This window comes from Phyllostomus discolor, chromosome 1 (genome assembly GCF_004126475.2).
Source record: "Phyllostomus discolor isolate MPI-MPIP mPhyDis1 chromosome 1, mPhyDis1.pri.v3, whole genome shotgun sequence".
Classification (NCBI taxonomy): Eukaryota; Metazoa; Chordata; class Mammalia; order Chiroptera; family Phyllostomidae; genus Phyllostomus; species Phyllostomus discolor.
The window spans coordinates 176,986,143-177,008,641 of NC_040903.2; the positions used below are offsets into that span (position 1 = coordinate 176,986,143).

At 35.2% G+C, this 22,499-nt stretch overlaps 1 protein-coding gene across 3 annotated transcripts in view; it reads left to right on the forward strand.

Annotated features, from left to right (window-relative positions):
• Positions 1-22,499, forward strand: part of PIAS1 (protein inhibitor of activated STAT 1) — a 105,273-nt gene that overhangs the window by 60,005 nt on the left and 22,769 nt on the right. For all 3 annotated transcript variants that reach the window (XM_028507736.2, XM_036009575.1, XM_036009584.1), the window contains exons 3-8: positions 5,088-5,172; positions 5,428-5,475; positions 6,288-6,378; positions 7,055-7,189; positions 12,466-12,571; positions 22,082-22,155. In XM_028507736.2, the coding sequence (XP_028363537.1) occupies positions 5,088-5,172; positions 5,428-5,475; positions 6,288-6,378; positions 7,055-7,189; positions 12,466-12,571; positions 22,082-22,155 (539 nt within the window). The remainder of the gene's footprint in view (positions 1-5,087; positions 5,173-5,427; positions 5,476-6,287; positions 6,379-7,054; positions 7,190-12,465; positions 12,572-22,081; positions 22,156-22,499) is intronic.

A 22,499-nucleotide genomic window follows, 5' to 3' on the forward strand; every position in this document is an offset into this window, starting at 1 on the left:
ACGAATAAATGGACATAGGTACTGTACCTGAGGATGGGAAATTGAAACATATAAAGGTGTCAGTTCAAAATAATTCATAGGTTTATTGTAATTCTACTCAAAATACCATTGAACTTTAAAAATCATAGCGAAAGGATTCAGAAGTTTACTCAGGGGTGTCCAGCTGGCGGGCTTCATGGAGTGCAGCCCAACACAAAATCGTAAATTTACTTAAGACATTCTCAGATATTTTTGTGATTACGTGCCACAGTGTATTTAATGTGTGGCCCAAGACATCTCTTCTTCTTCCAGTGTGGCATAGAGACACCAGAAAGTTGGACATGAATAAATATTTGAGTCCATGTTAAAGTTTTGAAACAAGAACAGATAGGGAGAGAAACCTAGCTATAATATATGAAAACATAATGAAGCTAATACAGTGAAAAAGTAGAGTGCTAGCACCAGAATAAAAAAGATTACTGGGAAAATAGCCCAGAAATAAACTGCGTTGAGTATAAGAATTTAATATATTATAAAGGAAGCACATATATCCATAGGGAAGGGAAGGATTATTTAACAAATAATGTGTTCGTATAACTGTATGCAATTTGTAGTAACAGAACTTTAGATTGTAAGATATATACTAAAATAAGTCCCAGATGGATTCATAATTACATAGAAACAACAGGCCAAAGAATTGAATTTTTGTTGATTGAACCTAAGAAAGGGAACAACTAGAATTTACAAAGACAACTGATAGATTAGACAACATAAAAATTTAACCTTTATATCATCCAAAATTGTAGCCAGAATGAATAAATATAGCAGGCTGGGAGAAATATTCTCAGCAAATTTCCAAGGGTCAGTGTTTTTATATATCAGACCCTTATGTAAATATAAAAATCAGTGTAAGACAAGATTAAACAACTAAATAGGAAACTAAAAACAGGGAAGTTCTTAATGCAAATTAAACTACTAAGGAGTAACGAAGATCCACCTTTTAAATTAGCAACAACTCCAATGCAGGCCAGAGCAGGGTACAATTAGTAGATGCATAAATTGCTAACCTTATTTAAAATGTTACAAGTGTTGCAACCATTTGAAAATCACTTCTGATGTGTCAAGAACCATAAAAATCTCTATACTTTTTGACCCCAAAATTCTACATCTGGGACTGATTCAGAGACAATAATAAGTACTAGCTGTCCCTTCCCCAAAACAAGTCTGTAAGTCCAAAGATGTTCACAGAGTTGTTTCACATAATGAGAAGTTAGAAACAACCTAAATGACTGATCAAGGGAGTAATAAAAATTTTCATATACTCTGTACATAGAATACAATGTAATAATTAAAATACAGCAATAGAGATGGTAATTGAAGAATATAATTGTGGCAAGGGTAATTTTTAAGAGAAAGCTTTCAAATTGTATACATAATTTTATATAAAAATGACTGGAAGGAAATATGTAAAAATTATAACCAGTTAAGATAAGGGGTAGTGGGTAATTCTTTTCTTCTTTCTTTTTTTTGATCCAGTATAACAATAGGCTGCATTTATAGAAGTATAGCACCTGTTAGGGCAACTAATAGATCTACATTATGAGGAGAACATGAGCTTTGAAGATGTATAGATCTGAGTTCCAGTTCTGGTTCTACTTATATGAGGCTTGATAGTTACATTACTACTTAAACCTCAATTTCTGAATCTATAAAAGGAACAGATACCTTTTCTTCATGATTGTTATGTAGATTAACAATATTAAATGGTTGTTGTTGATAAAAAAAGACTGTTCTAGTCACATCCTGGCAGGAATAATATATCAGTCAGCTTATAAGCAACCATAAATCTCAGTGGCAAACAAGTAAGGTTTATTTCTTGCTATGTTGTAGCTGTGGGACTGCTCCATGTTCTCTTCACTCCAGAGTCACATCATTCTGGAAAGAAAGATAGTAAAACCAAAGGGTAGCTCTTACAGAGTTCTGCCTGGAAGTAGTGTGCTTCCACTCACATTTCACTGGGCAGGGCTAATATCAGTGGCATTGGAGGTCTCCCATGGGGGTGGGCCAGTATAGAGGGGCTGCAAATATTTGGAATAATATAATGCTATGACAGAATGTGTCCAGTTCTGGCTGCCACTTTAGGTTGTGACAACCTGGGATTCGCCTATAGAGGAAAAAGACTACTAGGGTAGTGAGTAATTCTGAAATCTTGCCTGAAATGTAGTGGGAAGAGTCAGTGGGGTGGGGGGCACATTAATGCTGTCTGAAATATTTGAAAAATGGCTGGATATGCTGTATGACATCAATGGGTGGAAATTACAGCATTGTGTATTTTGATTCAATATAACAGCATAAGGAGGAAAGGGGACAGAAAAGGAAATTGTTGATTGTTTTAAAAACCTTACTGTGTTTATATTCTTCAAAATAACCCAATTAGAGTTTGTGTGTATGTGTGTGTTTGTATATTGAAGGAAACAAACTCAGAGTGGGAAACTACCTAAGGTCATATGGCAAATATGTGGCAAAACCAGTTTGGAATCTAGGCCCATGTGATCTCATCTGTTTCCACTAAACTTTGCTGCTCTCTATAGGGTGGCAAGCTTTCTTACAATTAAACATTCATCGCCAGCCATCTTCTGCCTGATAAGGTGTAATGGCCACTCTTCCTCATCTCTAAAAGGATTCAAAGAAAGTATGAGTGGAAGGATTGAAATAAGATTTAACTCTAGATCTATGGTCTACAAACTAATTTGATCATATGGACATCTCAGAAAAATAACTTGGCATATACTATATATGTTATATATTAAACTATTAATGTTGTATGTTATAAAACACAAACATAGCCCTGGCTGGCGTAGCTCAGTGGATTGAGCGTGGGCTGCGAACCAGGCATCGCAGGTTCGATTCCCAGGATTCCCAGTCAGGGCACATGCCTAGGTTGCAGGCCATGGCCCCCAGCAACTACACATTAATGTTTCTCTCTCTCTCTCTCTCTCACTCTCCCTCCCTCCTTCCCTTCCTTCTCTAAAAAATAAAATAAATAAAATCTTTTTAAAAAGTAGAAGTATATGGTTTTTATATAAAATCTCAACTTTTAAAACTCCTGGGTTTTTTATAAGTAGTTATTTTTCCCTGCATACCTGTGTCTGTGTGTACACAAGACACTACATTGAGGTGTATACACCCAACACTGGAAGTCACTGTTTTGGATAACTTCTAAGAGTATGAAGATCCTATGATTCTATTTGGCTTGAATTTTTCTGAAAGGGATTATTGATAGCTTAATTCACTTAAAGTTTTTAGGTACTCTGTTATCTAAGACCCAAATTTATAAATTCTTCACTGGTGTTCATAACAGAAATTAAGCCTGAAAACTACATAGTACATAAAGATGCTTTTCCAGATAAATAGTAATAACTGAACATTATAATTTGTGTACAAGAGAGGATGTGTATTGTAAATAGGGGTAATTGTTAAATAATAAACTTGTTTCTACGTATGGCACAAGAAACTGCCTCATTATTTTAGTCGTATCTTCTCTATCTAAATCTGCATGTGCATGTCGAAAATTCACTGTATGCATATATTCTAAAATGAATCTGAAATTTTGCCTAGTGAGTAATATGAATGTTTGTACTTGGGGAGTTATTTTAGCACTGTTGTAGAATGGAGCCAGAAAGCTAAATTAGGCTAAACTTACTGGACTAAATTTAATCTTTATAGAGACACAATCTCTAAGAAGCAAAGGAGTTACTTGGATTATGCCTGACACAGGAAACTGTCTGGTCCTTGGTAATTGGCCATTTGCCTGGTTGATACTTCACAATTAAGATAATTTTCTGGTTACTAACTGTTTCGTGGGGATAGATTCTTTGAGAAAAACTTTCCCTCATCACAGAGAGCAGAAACACAAACCTGTCCTTTAACAGGTACTCCTATTGTATATTGAGATAAAGAGCAGCAGTGCTTTTTCCTATTTTTTCCCTCATAATTAAACGTTTGTACAGATTGTTCAGTGTGACTTACTACAAATACAGTTTGGTGGTAGTTGTAGAAGAAGGGTTGCTTGCAAGTAGGATCAACCCCAGTTTTTAAGCAAGAGTTGGCCAAATTCAGCTACTTTTTCTTCACAGGTTTAGGTAGCCCACAGGCCAGGAGTTCCTTTGGTAATAACTTTTAGGATCCCTAAAGCTATTTCTTTTAGTTCTAGAAAATTACCCTGGAAAAGTACAGATTCAATAGTTTAATCTGCTCTTTCTTAATTTTCATATTATTTTCTTCAGTCAACAGTCATTCAGTGCTTCCTTGTGCCAAGCACTGAGAAAATATTAGTGACCAAGAGGGATATTGACTGCTGATTTTTTTCATATATATAATGTGTATTAAACGCCAGTAGAACTGTTGTTTCTCACAGCAGCATGCTGTATGAATCCCTGCTCTACACTGACCTGTTCTTGTTCTCTTGCTCTTTTCTCCCTCTCCACCTGCCTTTCCCTCTCTCCCTTTTCTTTAGTCCCTTCCTCTGTTGTAACTCTTTCCATCTTTGAGATAGTGAGTGACCATAAGCAGATTCTGAAGTCAAGTCATCTAAGCATAGGAGAAACTGTATATCATATTTATTAGATAAAACTTGAATGGTATAGTTAGGAGATGACGAAATTCTTAATTTGCATTAAAGACTAAATGTTTTCTTACCTGAGCAGATCTCCAGGTGCGTATGTTTGCTACTTAGCTCAGAAACCATGTACTTTATCTTTAGATGGGTTTATGTTCTACTTTAAGTAAAATTAATATCAGCATGTTTTATTTACAAGTGTACTTTTTAGGTGCCAACTTTATACAGTTAGATTATTTTTATTAGTATTTCTTTGATTACATGTTTTCTGAATCTGAGTCCTGATGTGTTTTCTGGAGTTAGCCATTTTTGTGCCTTTTCCTACAGCTGGCACATTTCTTATTCTTTAGTGCTTTAGTTGCCTTGTTACCCAAACTCTAGAATATATCTCAGTTAATGAAAGGCATGTGATTGGTTATTTATTTATTTTTATTGTGTTCTTTATTGATGAATTTGAAGGTAATTAAAAGTATAATTCTTTTTTCTTTAGCATCAGACAACAGTCAGCGCTTTCGAGAAACCTGTTTTGCTTTTGCATTGACACCACAACAAGTGCAGCAGATCAGTACTTCGATGTAAGTTCTCTTCAAGTGTAACTTGCAGTTTGGCCTTTAAGTCCAGTCTTGTCTATAAGTGATTTTTAAAAATAGCACATTGGGCATTAGTGTCATGCAAATATTAGTATTGAAATTTCTATTATAATGTTAGTTACCCTAAAAACAGTTGTATTTCTGATCATTTGAAAAACTACCTGGAGTAACAGTGTCTTTGAATCAGCTTTCATGTGCATATTTTAAAAATAATTGTAGCTCTTATTCTGTCCTTTCTAGGGATATTTCTGGGACCAAATGTGACTTCACAGTGCAGGTCCAGTTAAGGTACAGTGTTGACTACCATATATACCCAAAGTTTAAAAGTTAATATTCCTGAAAGATTTTTAAAAATTCACCTAATTTTTTAAAAGATTTTATTTATTTATTTTTAGAGAGGGAAGGGAGGGAGAAAGAGAGAGAGAGAAACATCAGTGTGCAGTTGCTGAGGGCAGTGGCCTGCAACCCAGGCATGTGCCCTGACTGGAATCAAACCCGCAACCCTTTGGTTCACAGGCAGGTGCTCAACTCACTGAGTCACACGGTAATATAACTAATGTTATTATTCAACATCTTTGGTTCTCAGGAAATAATGGAGTGCCTTGATTAGTGGATAGAATTAGGTTCAGGGAATGGACTTAGAACCTTTTGCCAAAAATAAAAAGACAAACAAAAAACTCCACAGGCACAAATAAAGTTGGGAGATACTGTGTATTATATCTCCCTCTTAAAAAGTTACAATGGATGTTAGCCTAGCTCTGAGAAGTTCTATATTAAGGAAACTTAATTTTATTTTTTGGTTCAGAATTACTTAAATTTGTTCAGCTATAAAACTTTCCCCCTTCATCCCCTCAGAACATGCTTAAATGATTGGAAACATTATGCAGACAACTACAAGTGGATAGTTATGACCACTGAAACTACATTGACAGAATTATTTACTTTAAACCTGTTTAAATATGCTTAATCATCATATGAAATGTCTAGTCTGATAGTTTTTAAATTAGGTTTGACCATCTTTTAGATTAGCTATTGAGCAAAAATATTAATATGAAGTCACATTTTAATAAAGGAAATTAAACTTGTTCTTTATTGTTTAGGTTTTGTTTATCAGAAACCAGTTGTCCACAAGAAGATCACTTCCCACCCAATCTTTGTGTGAAAGTGAATACAAAACCTTGCAGCCTTCCAGTAAGTCCTAAGAGCTATTTTTTCTCAATGTACTGCCAACACAGATATTAAATAGTCATCACAGCTGTTGTTAATCATAGTTTTTTTATTGAGAAAACATCTCTATTTTGGATATATATTCACTGAGTGAAACACTTGTACCAACTATGTACAGTTAACAGGTGTGACATTAGCTGTGGAGACAAAATCTAGGACTTGGAGTTGGGTACTTTAATGTTGCCCTGGATTTTGGGGAGAGGAAATTGTTTGAATAAAACCTCAACTATATTCATGTACATCTGAAAGCCTGTGGTAGAATGGAAGAATGCTGTGGGTGAGAGGAGGGGCTGTTATCAGTCATCTTTCCAGTATTCCTTATACATATACCTATTCGAGATTTTTATTAATTTATCCTGATTGTTTAATTTTAGAGATTTTTAAGATCTGTCACTGTTTGCTTCTTAGCCTTTTGGCTAAAATCAAGTGTAGATCTGTCACCAATATTTTTTTCAGGTTTAGTATATTGAAACTATAAGGTTGTTTAGAGAAACACAGGCAATTCTTGTAAATGTTTGCTTCTCTGCTTTTTAATGGAAATAGTTATATATTCTAGTGCATAGTTTGTAGGGGTTTTGAAAATGGAAGTTGAAATGATTATAGAGATAGTAAGTAGAAATAAATTATACCTTGTTCTTAGGGTTATCTTCCACCTACTAAAAATGGTGTGGAACCAAAGCGACCCAGCCGACCAATTAATATCACCTCACTTGTCCGATTGTCCACAACAGTACCAAACACCATTGTTGTTTCTTGGACTGCAGAAATTGGAAGAGTAAGTAATTTTTTTTTATACCAAGTTTTTATATTACGATGGGTTAATCTCCATGGCTACCTGAGCTTATATGTAAATCATGTTGTAAAATGAGTTGCAAAGGGATTTATTTTTGTCTCATAATGAATTTTCAACATGTTCCCATTTTAAAAATAGGATTGTGAAGTTCCAGTGTTTTATAACCTGTTCTTTCACTCAGCAGTTTATCATAGGTGTCTTCCTATGTCATTACATATTCATCTGCATGATTTTAGATGGCTACATGATATTCCAGTATGAGTGCGCTGTAATTTAGTCTAATTCCTATTGTTTGGTACTAAATTGATTTATTTTTTTGATTACTTCATTACTATTTCAAAGAACATTTTGAAGACCATACTAGTATCTGTAGTTTTCATAGGGATGTGATAATTTACTTAAATTCCTAGAATGGAATTACAAAGTCAAAGAGCATATTGTGTACATTGGTGGCTTACCTTACAAAAGATGTATTGTACAGATTTATTCTCTGACTTTCAGTGTTGATTCACGTGCCTATTGACTCCTACCCTGTCAGCACTGCATTTTTTTTAAAATATCTTTATCAATTTTAATAGGTAAATAATGGCACCCCATTGCTCTAATTAGTATTCCTTTTATTATTACTGACACTTAACATTTTATGTTTGCAATTATTTCTATTTTAAGATTATATTCATATCTATATTTTTCTTATTAACTTATGAGTTCTTAATATATTAAAATTAAACCTCATGTTGCAAATACTTGTTTCTAGTTTATTTGCCTTTTATTTTTATTTATGTAATTATTTAATGTATAGAAGATTTAAATTATTATGGAGCCAGTTTTGTTTCCTTTATAGTCTTTGCTCTTGCTCCTAGGCCCCCCATCAGTGCTTAGTCTGTTGGCCCTTCCCAAGATGACATAAATAGTATTTATTTATATTTTCTTCTAGACTTCAGAGGTTTCTTGTTTTACCTTTAAATATGTAATCCATAAATTTATGTGTAGTATGAAATAAAAATGTACTTTCATTCTTTTAGTCATTCAGTTGTTGACTAATACCAATACCACTAAATAAATGCTTATTCAGAAGCCGCCATTATTATATATCTGATTTTTATTTATCCTGGGTGTGTTTCTGAACTTTCAAAATATTATTTCTTATACTAGCATTTTTTTCCTGGAACAATGCCAGAATGTTTTTAATTACTTAAGTTTTGTGATATGAGTTCGTATCTATTCACTAATTCAATTGAGATTTCTTGAATTCTTACTGTATGCAATGAACTATACTGTAGTATCATACATAGCAAGGGAAAAAAATTCTTCCTCTCTTGGAGCCTGAGATCTAAGAGTCAGGTGGTCACACACACAAATATGAGTGTATTTATCTTAAGTACTGTAAGGGAGAGGTGTATGGTGATTTTAGACTGTACTAAAGGATATTTTGAACTAGACAGAGGTGAGGCAGGGCTTCTTTGATAAAGTAGTTAACTGGGCCAAGAGCTGAGAGAAAGGTAGAAGGAATCAGACAAAAGATTCAGAGAAAACCACTGCACCACAGCCCTGTACAGGTAGGGATGAATGCAGCTGTTTTCAGGGAACTGAAAGGGAGCCACTGTGGCTAGAACGTGGGGAAAGGCACAGGGAAATATACAGCATGAGGCTGGAGAGGTAAGAAAGGCCCAACCGTAGAAGGTGGCGTGAGAAGCCATGGGAAGAGTTTCAGAAAGGAAGGAGGTGGTAAGCAGTGTTGCACAGATGTTGAGAAGTCAAGTATGGTGAAGCCTAAAAAATACCCTTTGGATCAGGAACACAAAAGTAGCTTTACTTGGCGTGGGCTCTTTTTGGTGGATGGTGGGAGGAGAAGCCAGATGGTGACCAGGTGGAGGTAAGGTAGTAGAGGTAGTGAGTTATAGAAGTGTGGCTGGAGAGAAGTGTGAGAGTTATTTTTTATTTTAATGGGAGAGTCTTTAACGTGTATTAAAGATGATGGCAGGTACCCTTTTGAGAGGCAGAGATTAAATATACAAGAGAAAAAAGGATAATCAATAGTGAACCGCATCCAGGATAGCTAGAAGGGACAGCTTCTTTTTTTAATGGAAGAATAAAAGGACTGGATGAGTATATATGATTGATACTGGAGAGATGAGCAGGTTCCGATCGGATGACTTAGGTTTATGACGTAAGTCTACTGAGAGTGATAGAATAAACAGGGACTTTAAGGAGAGTGGACAGGTTGGAAAGCTAATCGCAGAAGGGCTTCTACTCCTGCATTACTCCCCCAAATCTTATTTATTGTTAACTTATTTAAAAGCCAGTTATTTCATATATTGGTTCCAGTAACTTTTTAGTTGATTTCTTGTTACTTCTTGGTAGGTAGTTTGAGTTTGAGATGTATCATTATACAAATAATCCTAATACTTAGGCCATACTTTCTTGTTCTTGTTCTTTTGTGCTGGCTAGAACCTTCAAAACAATGTTAAATAATGTGCTAGTGGACATTTCTTCACTTGTTCCTTATGTTAATGAGAATACTACTAGTGTCACAACATTAAGTATTATAATAATTATTAATTTCTAATAGAGCTTATTACATCAGTGATATATTCCTGTATTCCTCTTTTAGTAGATATCCTTGTGAGAAACAGATGTTGAATTTTATCAATTTTTTTGACATCTGCCAAGGTCATATTTGTTTCCTTTGCCTAATAATATCGTTAGGTTTTCTGAATCTTTTTTAATGTTACACTTTTAGTATATCTTCGGTTTCCCCCTTTTGACCCCATTTTTGAAGGGGTGTTGAAATGTTTGGTTTTTTTCTCCGTGTGTGAAAAGTATAGCCAACTGAGGAAGTATGGTAGACATCAGGGTTTTCACAGTGAACCGAGAACCAGGCTGCAACTGCGGGACAGGAGGGGAGGAGGTTGCTGGTTCACACACAGCACCAGAGGAGCGGGGTACTCTCCCCATGGGAGGGCTTCCGTGCCTCAGAAAAAAGACAGTATTCAGTGATTTGAAGGTCTTCCAGGTAAGGTAAGATCTTTGTGTAGACTCCCAATCTACATGTTAGAGGCCTTTTTTGAGATAAAACATTGAAAGAAAATTACTCTTTTTCAAAGCCCAAAAGACAATTTATTAGTTATTTCTCAATCACTAATTTTCATTCAACCTGTAAAGATACTCTTTTGTAACGTCTTATCCTGCCTCAGGTAGTCACTGCATTTAGCATTTCTTAAATGTTTATTGTAGAGAAGTTATTTACATACTGGTATAAAAAGCACTTAATAAGTAGATTATATCTTAATTATGGAAAAAATGCCCTATGAATTTTGAGAGACGGTTTTGAAGACTTTCAAAGAAAGCATTTGACAAAAACATCAGTGCAATGCAATATATATCAATAGTTGGAGGTAGGTAGTACTTTGAAGAGTTACTGAGAACAAGGTAGCAGCTACCTAAAAGAGATAGTATACCACTATTACCTTTTAGGGGTTTTACTATTGAATCTCTTTCATGTGATGTAAGATTTAATTCCATATTATCAGTACAAGTGGCATTTGTTAATACCGGATGTTCTTTTTGCTATTGCTTTTGCTTTTTTTCTTCTTCTTCTTATTTGGTTACATGTTTCAACTGGAGTGAGCATGCCTTCTCACTGAATTTGTAGTTGTGGTTCTACTTGATCTTTCTTCAAAATTTTATATAAAGCCTTAGGGTAATTTCTAGTTCTGAAGATTCAAGCTGTCAGTACATAATTCACAGTGTTAATTAGCATTTCTCTAGTTTCTGTCATACTGGAAACATTAACTAAATAATAAAGGTGAATAAAATTTTCCCCCTAAAAGAAACCTTTTAGTTTAATATTAAATTAATATGTTATATGCTCTAAAATTAGCCAAAAAGTAACATTACTTTTTCCTCATTGTTAAATTTATAAATGAAAGTAAATTAGCTTTGACACTTCATTTCTTAAAACTTGTGTAACATGTGAACATGAACTCTAAATGAAAAACTGACCTTTCAGAGGGTATTGCAGGATATTTTTCTCTTGTCAAAAGGGGGAAAAGCATTTTTAAAGCTGAAAGGAACTGAAAGTCAAAACGTACATTGGACTAGGTTAAGAGAGTCAAAGCAGTCAGAGTGTGCGAAGGCAAGAGCTGTGGAGAACTCCGCTGGTCCATTCTCCTGGCGTCTCTCCTCTTGGCTCCCAGTGCCAGCTTTGTCTCCAAGCAGATACATGATCATGAGCAAAGTGGTTTTTGTGCCTCAGTTTCATCAGCCCTTCACTTAGAAAAATGCTTATCCTACTGATTCCTTATAGGCCTCCTGTGAGGTTTAAGTGAAGTAGGTAGTCTTACATCGAGTGCTTCAAAACTGTATGTAAGTATAAGACAGAAGATGGCAGTAACTATTTTTTCTTTTGCTTCTTTCCAAATCTCTTGATCTTCCTCTTGATTCCCATACCAAATGGGAAGTGGCCCTTCTCATTTAGATCTCTCTTACCCTTCATAAACCTCAGCCCTTTTTTCTTCCTCTTATTCCGTCACATCCTTTTCACTCTTCCTTGTCCTGTTGATTAACTGTTTCCTTTGTCCTTTCTTCTTCAGTCTCTGGGTAGCCCCCCTGCTGGTAATGGATATTCATCTGTTCATTTGCCAACCTAGCAGCTTCTCGTTGAGAATCTTTAATATTCCCTCTGCTTGTTGTGATAATGGCCCAAGTAAGGTCTTTTCAAGAACTAGTTTAAAGGCATAGAGAAAGATTAAATAAGTATAGGTTAGGAAGCCAATCTAACTTGTAATTTTTTAAATAACTACTATTTTATATATATACATAAATATACAGCCTCCTAATTATGGCTCATGATGACTTTGGCATCTTATTGGCATTGGTTTATATTTAGTTGTAATTGTGTTCTTTTATGTAAGTGCTTTAAATTGATTAGCTTCAAGCATAGGGAGTTAGGTAATATAGAAGCATGAGAGACCTGGCTTTATCACTTGAAAATTGCAAAATTAGGGCAAGTTCTTTTACTTCTCTACATTATACACTTTACTTTCCTCATCCATCAAGGTATGTTTCTGACCATCTCAGCAGCTTTTTGGTTAGGATTAATGAGTTACTGTTCATGAAAACACCTAAGATAGTGTTTGGCATACAGTAGGTGGTATAACAAGTGTTAGTTTTCTTTCCCTGTCACTGTGGGATTAAATTAGATGTACTGTTTACTTACATATGTTGTTTGTTTTCTGCATCTTTTTTTTTTCCAGAACTATTCCATGGCAGTATATCTTGTAAAACAGTTGTCCTCAACAGTTCTTCTTCAGAGGTTACGAGCAAAGGGAATAAGGAATCCGGATCATTCTAGAGCTTTAAGTACGTATGATAAACTTATTTTATTTGTGTAGTTGAACTGTTTGGTAAAGGTTAGAGTAGTAGTCTCTAAACTCAAGAGATTTTAGGTTTCCTGTATTATTATTATTATTATTATTATTATTAGAGCTTATCATAACTGAAAACCTTGTTTCGAGCTAGAGTAAATTGAGACTTGAGTAATTTAATATTTGTCATAACCTATATTTTATAATCTGTATTTACTGATCTTAAAATTAACTTTGTAAAGTCAGTACATGAATATGGAAGGGTATTTTACTAAAACCTTATAAAGTAAATGTTTAAGCAATTCTAGGAGATAGGAAGGAAATCTCTGCATATATGTTTCATGAGAATTACTTTCCATTTAAGATTATCCAGGAAAAATGTGCAGGGATATATGGTGACTACATTCCTGCATTAACAAAGCAAAAAGAGAGTCAGTGGAGTGGTAGAAATAATAATGAAGTAGATTCTGCTGTTAATTACTTATGTGGCCTTGGATAAGTCACTGTACTCCTGTGAGTCTCATACTCCTCATCTGTAACTAGGTTTGTACCACATGGTTTCTAAAACCCCTCCAGAGTCCGGGTTCATGGGCATTAATGACTAGGTGGTTCCTTTTGTCATGTTGAGTGAGATGTAGTAGTAAGGTCTGCAGATTTACTCTCCTAGCCTCAGTTTTTGAGAGTTAAGGCCAGAGTTTGTCAGCTTTTCTAAAGAGGTGGACTAAGGTCTTCTTTTATTCTTTTCTTTGTGAGAGAGAGATTTTTCATGAATGGATTTGGGAATGGGGCTGGGTTCCTAGGGAATAAAACTCCTACAGGCAGGGGTTAATATAGCTACCCTTTAAGGATTCTTGATGTAAACTGATTAATGAAGCCCAGTATCAGATTTGTGGTTAGGAACGATGTGGTGGAAAAAAGTAAATAGTAAGGCCAGCTGTCCTCTCATTTCCTTTTGTGACATAGTTTTTGTCTTTTTTTTATAACCTGTTTCTATGCCAGCATTAAAAATCTACCTCTGAATATCTGCATATCCACAATAATTCACTGAAGGATTTTTCCACATTGAAGGGGCTTTTTAAAAAAGCAAATACTAATCCTGAGTTAGGAGGCACACATTTTTTGGCTGACTCAGTAGGTATTCATTGACAGTGGAGAGCTAGAATGACAGCAGTGGCTTGGGGTCTGGGGGAGTAGAAGCACCATTTGGCAGGGACAAGCCAGATAATAAGGGATCCTGAAAATAAGGGAAGGATCTGAGACATCTGTTTTGAAGGAGAGTGCAAGAGTAGAATTTTTTTTTCCCCCACAATCTAGCTGAAGTCCATTCCCGGTCATTCTACTGAGACTCTTTGTATTTGCCACATAGTGCTAGGATCTCATCTAATTAGAAAGCATTCTGGAATTAGGTGAGCCTAATTCTAGGTGTGGAAAAGGTTATACCGAGAAATAAGGCAGACGAAGCTGTTATACTTGATGATGACGATGATGATGATGCAGCAAGCTATCTTTGCACAAGCTCTTAACTCTTTCCCACTTGTAGCTGTAGCATCATCTGGGGGGAAAGTGGGGAGGTGAGCCTAGAATTACTCTATTTCCTGGAAGTAACCACTGTTAGCCACTATTGAGCAGCAAAAGCTATATAATTCAAAAGCTATCGATTTCATCTCTGATATAGTGCTGGCGGTGAAGGGTGACTGCAGATTGGGTAGGATTTTTGTGGCAGTTAATATCTTACTGGCTTCAGGAACCAAAAATACATTAGTTTGGATCCCACCAATAAGACATTTGCTGTATTTAACTAAAGAACAGATTGTTTGCCTTTATGCTATCTGTAAAGATATAACTTTCCTCATATATCAACTGTGCAGTTAAAAGATTACGTAAAACAACTTGACAGAAGAAAATGTTGGCAGGTTTCTTAGATATTTTTGAAGAGTCAAATTAACTATAAATATGAGTCACTCATCAATAAAGTCTACTGGTAAAGTTGTAGTAGTCAAATCAGGCACTATTATGTTCTTGAAAGAATAAAGTTGATAGTATTTAGACTTTTCCCAGAGAAATTCATCCTTTGACTCATTTGATTAAGTAGATTTTTGTATTGTGGTTTCCACATTTGTGTAGAATTGTCCCCTCACAAGTATCACAGAAACAGTCCTCTGCTGATTCTTGGTCAAGGCCCTGTTTCCTCTCCCTCTTCCTTTAAGCAGTCACTTTACAGCTTGGCCATACTTGACGCAAGCACTATCCTCCTCTCTTGGCGTACTGTCAGTGCCGGAAAATTGGGGCTACACGATGTGAATTCTCTAAACTGTCCGTTTCTTTCTTAGTCTTAGTGCCACTGTAACTGCTTTTCAACGTACCTGCACCTGTACCTTTCCTTACTTTATTTTCTTCAGTCTCAGGAGGAAATACTCCCTTTCCTGCTTAACCTTTTATTCATTTATTCTTTTCACTCAAGAAATTATATTAAGAGTCTACTATGTTCCAGGCACAGGAGAATGTAGCATTAAACAAGACACATGCAGCCCCTCATCCCCCAGAAGTTTGCCATCTGGTGGGAAAGGCAGAATTATGTGATTGCACAGGTCATTAATGAATTCCAGTTGTGACTTGTGCCTTAAAGAAAAAAGACAGGGAACTCTAGAGGTAACAACAGGAGAACATCGTCCTCTCTGGTGCTGTGATGTTTAATGCAAGATTGTAAGGATGAGGAGCAGTTAAGCCCAAAGATGGGAGGGGGATATGCCAAGAGACAAAGCCAATGGACCTGGAGTGGAGAGAACAAAGGAAGAGAGTGGCCAGAGAGATGGCCACAGGGTGAAGTCACATAGATGATAGATTTTTAAGCAGAGTGACATGATCAGATTTAAGCAGTAGAAAGATCGCTAACTACTAAATTGAAAGTGGAGGGAGGGTGAGGCTGGCGCAGTGATGGTAGTTTGGAACATGTAGAGATAACAGATAATGATATCTTGAACTAAGGTAATTGTGATGGAAGTAGAGAAAATGGACAATTTGAGAAGTGTTGAAGTGTAGAAATTGTGGTGGGTTACATGTGGGGAGTGAAGAAGGAGGAGAGGTGAAGGTGTTCTGGGCTTCAGAAGCACCAGGTTACATGGTAGTGCCGTTTACTGGAATAGAAAACAGTATTGATATGACCAGGTTACAGGGAAGAGATCAGAGTGCATTGTTACACTTTTGGTATTTGATTTGTCCATGAGACATCCAGAAGATGATGCTCAGAAGCTGTATTAAGAGACCTGGCTCCATATTACTGCACTCTGTCCAGTATTTTCATTTCCCTCTCTACAGGCTCTTTTTGTCAACCTTCCCTGTCAAGTTCTTTTTATCCTTTAAAAAAAAAAAAAAGAAAAAGAAATTATTCTTGAGGTCGAGCTCTGTGTTCCTCCTGTTGTTCTCATCCTAGTTGAAAGAGTAGTCTGTACTTATTCTTATTCCTCACTGCAACCCATTGTGATCTCTTAACTCCTAGCTTTCCACTGAAGCTGCTCTCAGAGGTCACAAAGCAACAATCTGATTGCCAAGTTTAATGCTTATCTTTTCAGTTTTCTTTCACATTCTATTTGTGTGTGTGTGTGTGTGTGTGTGTGTGTGTTTCATATCAACCACATTCTGCTTAAAATTCTCTTCTCTATTATTGCTCAATGCTTGCCTTCAATGGATTCTCTTAAGGAAAGCATGCTAAATGTTTTCCTAAGGGTTTCATCCTTGGTCCACTTTTGTACATACTTTCCCTAGAGGTAATCACATCAGTCATGTGGTTTAAACTAGCACCAACTTCCACATAGATATCTTCACTCCAGACCTTTCCCTGAATTTCATATATAGAAACGTGTAGCTAACTGCCTTCACTGAAACATTCTATTGGTTCCTCAAATGCAAGTATTTAAAACTGAACTCACTAAATTCTATCAAACTTACACCCTAAGTATTTCTCATCTGCCTTTTCTCTCTCCATGAAATCACTGTTCTTATTTAAGTTCTCATATCCTGCCTTTTTAAAAAACTTTCTTAAATAAAGTATTCTTTTCCTTTCTTGGCTCCTCTTCATCTCTCTTCTGGTAGTAACCTAAGTGATTAATACAGATCTAATCATTTACCATTCCATTGCAACCCATGTCTTCTCAGCACCAATGGAATAAAAACTCCAACTTTGTTAGGATGACATGTGCAGCTTTCCACGATATGATGCACATGCTTATTACTTTCCAGTGTCATCTGTATTCACTCTTCTTCTCATATTTTATGTGTCAAAAATACTTCTGAATTATTTTCTTTTTCCTCGTTGCTTTGCGAATATTGTTCCCTATGCCTCAAAACTTCTGTGATGCTGGAACAATTTGTGATGCTGGAAATGTTCTACATTTATACTGTCCTATGTGGTAGCCATCAGCAACCATAGTTATTGAACACTTGAAATGTAGCTAGTGCAACTGAGGAACTGAATTTTAAATAAATTTAAATACAGCCACACGTGACTAGTAGTTAATTCTCATAGCCTGTGACAACAGAAATTTTTAAAGGAGTAATTTTAACCCTGGCTAGAGGGCTCAGTTGAAGTCTTGTGTTGTGCACCTTTCCCATGTGCAGCTTTCAGCTGCACATAGAAAGGTTGTGGGTTCGATCCCCTGTCAGGGTGCATATAGGAGGCAGCCGATAGATATTTCTCTGTCTCCCCCTTCCTCTCTGTAAAATCAATAAGTATATCCCTGGGTGGGTTAATTTTAAATGTGTCTAGCTTTAACCTTATTATAGGTCATATAATAAAATACTGTTACCACTGCATTTCAAAATGATACAAGAAAAGTTTAATTTCCAGAAGACTTTCTCATGTTGGTTGATGCAGCAGGATGAGTATTATGTCTTGCTTTTATTTTTTATTCCCTTTCCCCCAAAGAATAAGTAGTTACTTTATTTTTCCTCCATACTTTCTTATGATTAAATTTAATGGTAATTTTCCCCTCAGTTATGTTTATTGAAGTATAGTTTACAAGCAGTAAAAATTCACCTTTATAAAAAGAGTAGTTTGATGAGTTTGACAGGTGTGTGCAATCATGAACCACACATCACAATCAAAATACAGAACATCCTTCACTCCAGAAAGTGCCCCTGTGGCTCTTCACAGTCCATCCATTCCCTTATCTCTAGTTCCCTAACCATTGATGAGATTTCTGTCTCTTCAGTTTGTCTTCTACAGAATGTCAGGGTATTTGAAATGCATGCACCCTTTTGTGTCTGGCTTATTTCACTTAGTATAAAGCTTTTGAAGTTCATTCATGTAGTTTATTCCTCTTTATTACTGAGTAGTATTCCATTTATTCACACTTCTTTGCACCATAATTTGTCCACCTATTTATTGGTTGATTTACCTTTAGATTGTTTCCAGTTTTACACTGCCATGAATAAAGCTGCTAAAACATTTACATTTTGAATATGGATATCCCTGTTTTGTAGACACACATTTTCATTTTCTCTTGGGAAAATATTTAGAACTGGGATTTCTGGGTCATATGATAAGGTATGAAAAATAGATCAGCAATGTCCTATAAAGTGCATATACTGTTTTTGCATTCCCATCAATGATGTATGAGATTTAGAGTTGTTCCCATCCTCACTAGTGCTTTGTTGTCAGATTGCTTTGATTTTAGCCATTCTGATCAGTGTATAGTAGTATCTCATTGTAGTTTTAATTTGCATTTTCCTAATGGTTAATGATGTTAAACATCTGTTCATATGCTTATTGCCATCTTTCCAGCTTCTTTGATGAAATATCTGTTTGAATCTTTTCTTCTTTTTATAGCTTGTGCTTTTTAAGTTAATAATTGTATCTAATGCAAGGGGAGGTTAGAGGTTCATTTCTCTCCATAACGATATGCAGTTGTTCTAACGACTTTGGTGAAAAGACTATCTTTTCCTCCATTTAATTAGCCTGGCGTCTTTGTCATAAACCAATTGGCCATAGATGTACGACTCTGTTTCTGGACTCTGTTATTTTCCATTGATCTCTATATCTGCCCTTTTGCCAATACCATTGTCTTGGTTACTGTAGCTTGATAATAAGTCTTAGAATTAGTCTTCCAACTTTTTTTTTCCCAGAATTGTGTTAACAAAGTCAAACAATAAAGTCCAGTGTGTGTGTGTGTGTGTGTGTGTATAAAATACATAGTGACCAAGTAGAGCTTATTCCAGTAATACTAGGTTGATACAACATTCTCAATTCAGTCAGCATAATTGACCTCACCAGACTAAGAAAGAAAAAGATCATGTGATCATCCATAGATGCAGGAAAGGCATTTGGTCAAATTCAGTATCCATTCATGATTAAATTTTCAGCAAAACAGAAAAAGAAGGGAACTGCCTCTGTGTAATAAAGGGTATTTATAAATGCTGTTAGTTTATAGCATAGTTAATGGTGAAAAAGTTGAATGCTTTACCCCTGAGACTGGAAACAAGGCAACATCTGATTTTACTGTAATACTTCTGTTTAGCATCACCTTCAAGATTCTAGCCAACACAATAAGAAAAAAGAAGCATACAGATTAGAAATGAATGAGTAATTATTTTCTTTATTTGAAGATGACCTCATTGCTTATGTAGAAAAATATCCTAAACAATCAACAAAAAGCTGCTAAAACTAATACATGAATTTAGCAAGGTTGCAGAGTACATGGTCAGTTTATAAAAATAAATTGTATTTCTACTAGCAGTAAACAATTGGAAATTGAAATTCAAAAAACAAGAATTTAATGTAACATCCAAAAATAAGGAATACTTAGGGATATGTTGCACAAAATATGTATAAGATTTGTGTGCTGAATGCTACCAAGTGTTTGCTGAGATTAAAATAAGACCTGAGTAATATATAGACATACCACGTTAATGGATCAGAACACTCATTATTGTTATTAGAGAGATGTCACTTCTCTCCAGGTGATCTGTAGGTTACGTTCAGTCCCATCACGATGGTAGTAAGATCTTTAAAAGTATCTTAACATGAGAAAATAGGCTTGAAAAGATAGGCTCAGATTGAGTCTATAATGGCAAAGGTGAAAGAGAAAGCTTTCACCTTTTTTTTTTAACATAGAAATTGACAAGCTGATTCTTATCCCACCTCTGGGAGAAAGTGAACATAAAAATCTCATTTTGTTTTAAGTAACAATACTTAATATTAATTAAGTATGATATTAGGTTATTTTACATGGGTTAACTCATTTAATCCTTTAAACAGTGTATGAGGGACTATTATTCCCATTTATAAAGTAATGGAACTGAGGCACAAAGAAGTCAAGTGACTTGACTAAGGGTGATTTCTAATCTGGGCTGGTTTTAGGTCCTGGCTTTACCACTACTTCAAGCTGCCTCTCCTCTTTCATTTTCTTTTTGAATTACTAAACACTCAACTTTGTTTTGTATAATGCTGATCTGTGGTATTTCTTCATTAAGTGGAAGATGAAATAGACAAAATCCAGTCAGTTACTATTCTCATTGCTATGTATGTGATGGGGTGCTGTAGCGGTATTCAGTGAAGACATACAGAATGGTTGGTAATCCCATTAGAATTCTATTTGCATGTTTATTTTGTGTGGCAATTACTTGTCACCTTTAAAAAGTACTATTAAATTTATCTTTATAAGAAAGAGTTTTCCCAGCCAGGGTACATTGCTGGGTTGCAGGCCAGAACCCCCAGCAACCGCACATTAATGTTTCTCTCCCTCTCTCTCTCTCTCTCCCTCCCTCCCTTCCCTCTCTAAAAATAAATTAATTAATTAAAATCTTAAAATTATTCAAACAAGTCTCCATGTGACCACAAGAATGATTTAAAAAAAAAGAGTTGACTAAAATTGGGTCTAAAATAGGAAAGGCATACTTTTTATAATTTACATATGATATCATTAGCATAAGTGATGTGACAACTATATTTCCCAAGCTAAAACCTAGGCATTTTATGCTTTTTTCAGCTGTGAGGCAGCCTATGAGTTATACATAGTTAAAATTTTGGAGTTTCCAGGCCACGAAATGACTTTAAATTACCCATTGGTATCCCTCTTCCCCATTTTGATTCAGTGAGAAATAAGTTAGAAAGCTCTATTGATAGTTCTGATGTACATCTTAGTTGAGCTCACTGGAGGTCTCGAGATCATGAGATCAACAGCCTGGAGGCAGTTGAGTAGAATAAAATTTGGACCATCTCAAAATTTAGACTGTATCATCACTGTGTTTAATAAAGGCAGGATTCTAAACAATTGACTTGAGAGAGAGAGAGAAAGATGGATTTGTTGTTCCACTTATTTATGCATTCATCGGTCAATTCTTGTATGTGCCCTGACTGGGGACCAAACCTGCCACCTGGGTATATTGGGATGACTCTAACCAACTGAGCCATCTGGCCAAGGTAGGAATCTTAATTCCCATAAATAGTTTTCAGTACACAGACATTTACTCTGAAATCATTCTTCTTTGAGTACTTCCCCCCAACCTCTGCCTTTTTTTTTTTTTGCTGTCGTATGTTAACTACCTGGACACAGTTGTGCCACAGCTCTGAAATTCTATGATTGGCTACATACATAGCCACTCCACATGGGCTCCCTTTCCATATAAAGACTTTAAAATTATTGTGGAACAGTTCTAGAATTATTGGAATATTACATGTAGGCATTTCCAGTCTCATTTTTATGTTGCAGTTTAAATGAAGTTCTAAGTTGCAGTTTTTAGAATAGATGCCTCAGGTTTCCAGATGAGAATATAAAAATCCTTGCTATGTTAGACTGAATAGCGGAATGCAATTAAATGTGAAATTACTAGTGACTTCTCTATTAAGAACCACTGGAATTTTGAACTGACTTAGAGATTATCTAGTGCGGGTTCTTATTTTTTTAAAAGTAAAATTAAGCTCAGAGAGGAGGATGGATTTGCCTAAGCTAACATAATTGGTTTATGGATAAATAAATGTACAACTCAAATAATTAGATGATGAAAAAGCAACTGAACTATTTTTTTTATAATTTGAAATTTGAATTAATGTGTTTTGTTAATATTTTATTTGACCTTTGGGAAAATTTATAAATGTTTTACAGTTGCAATTTATTAATATCTTTTAAAATAATGTTGGTCATAGTTTAAAAGAAAGGGTTGTAAAAGAAAAAGGGCCTGCCGTAAGTTGAATATGTCAGCCTACTATAGAGGTTTTCTTTATGTTACTACAGTGCAGTTTTTGCTCTATGGATGAGAAACAGGAAACACACAGGAAATGTAGACAGTCTATACATAGACCATGGTTTTCCTTCCTTTGTTCATTGTAGAAATTATAAACCATATAATTTTTATCCTCCCATTCAGTTGATTGGAAAATAATTGAACAGATTTTTTTGAGTTCTGTTTTTTAAGGTTCCTCATCTTAAGTTCTTTGTTCTTTTTCTTATATTGCATTAGTGATGTATCGTTTGTAAACTTTTCTGTTTGTTTTCTTTTCATTGAATGTCAGTTAAAGAGAAATTGACTGCGGATCCAGACAGTGAAATAGCTACAACCAGCCTAAGGGTTTCTCTGCTCTGTCCAGTAAGTGTTAACTGATACTTGCTTTCCAGAAGATTTAAAATATATTATTATTTTTTAATAAGTGTTTTCATTATTTGAGAAATTTTGTTTACTTTTGAAATGTACCTACCATTGTTTCAGTTCATGAAGGTGAAAGACATGATTTTCTTAGGGGTTTTGGAATCTGAACAAATTTATAAGCCTAAAATTTTTTCTACTCTCAGTAAAACATTTAAATATTGTTTGTGATTTATAACTGTCTCTCAGATTCAAGTGTAAAAATTTCCAAATAAGGAATGTTTATCTCAGTGTATTTATAAAAATTCATTTTTTAAAATAATATCCTTCTGAAAAAGATCTGGGCA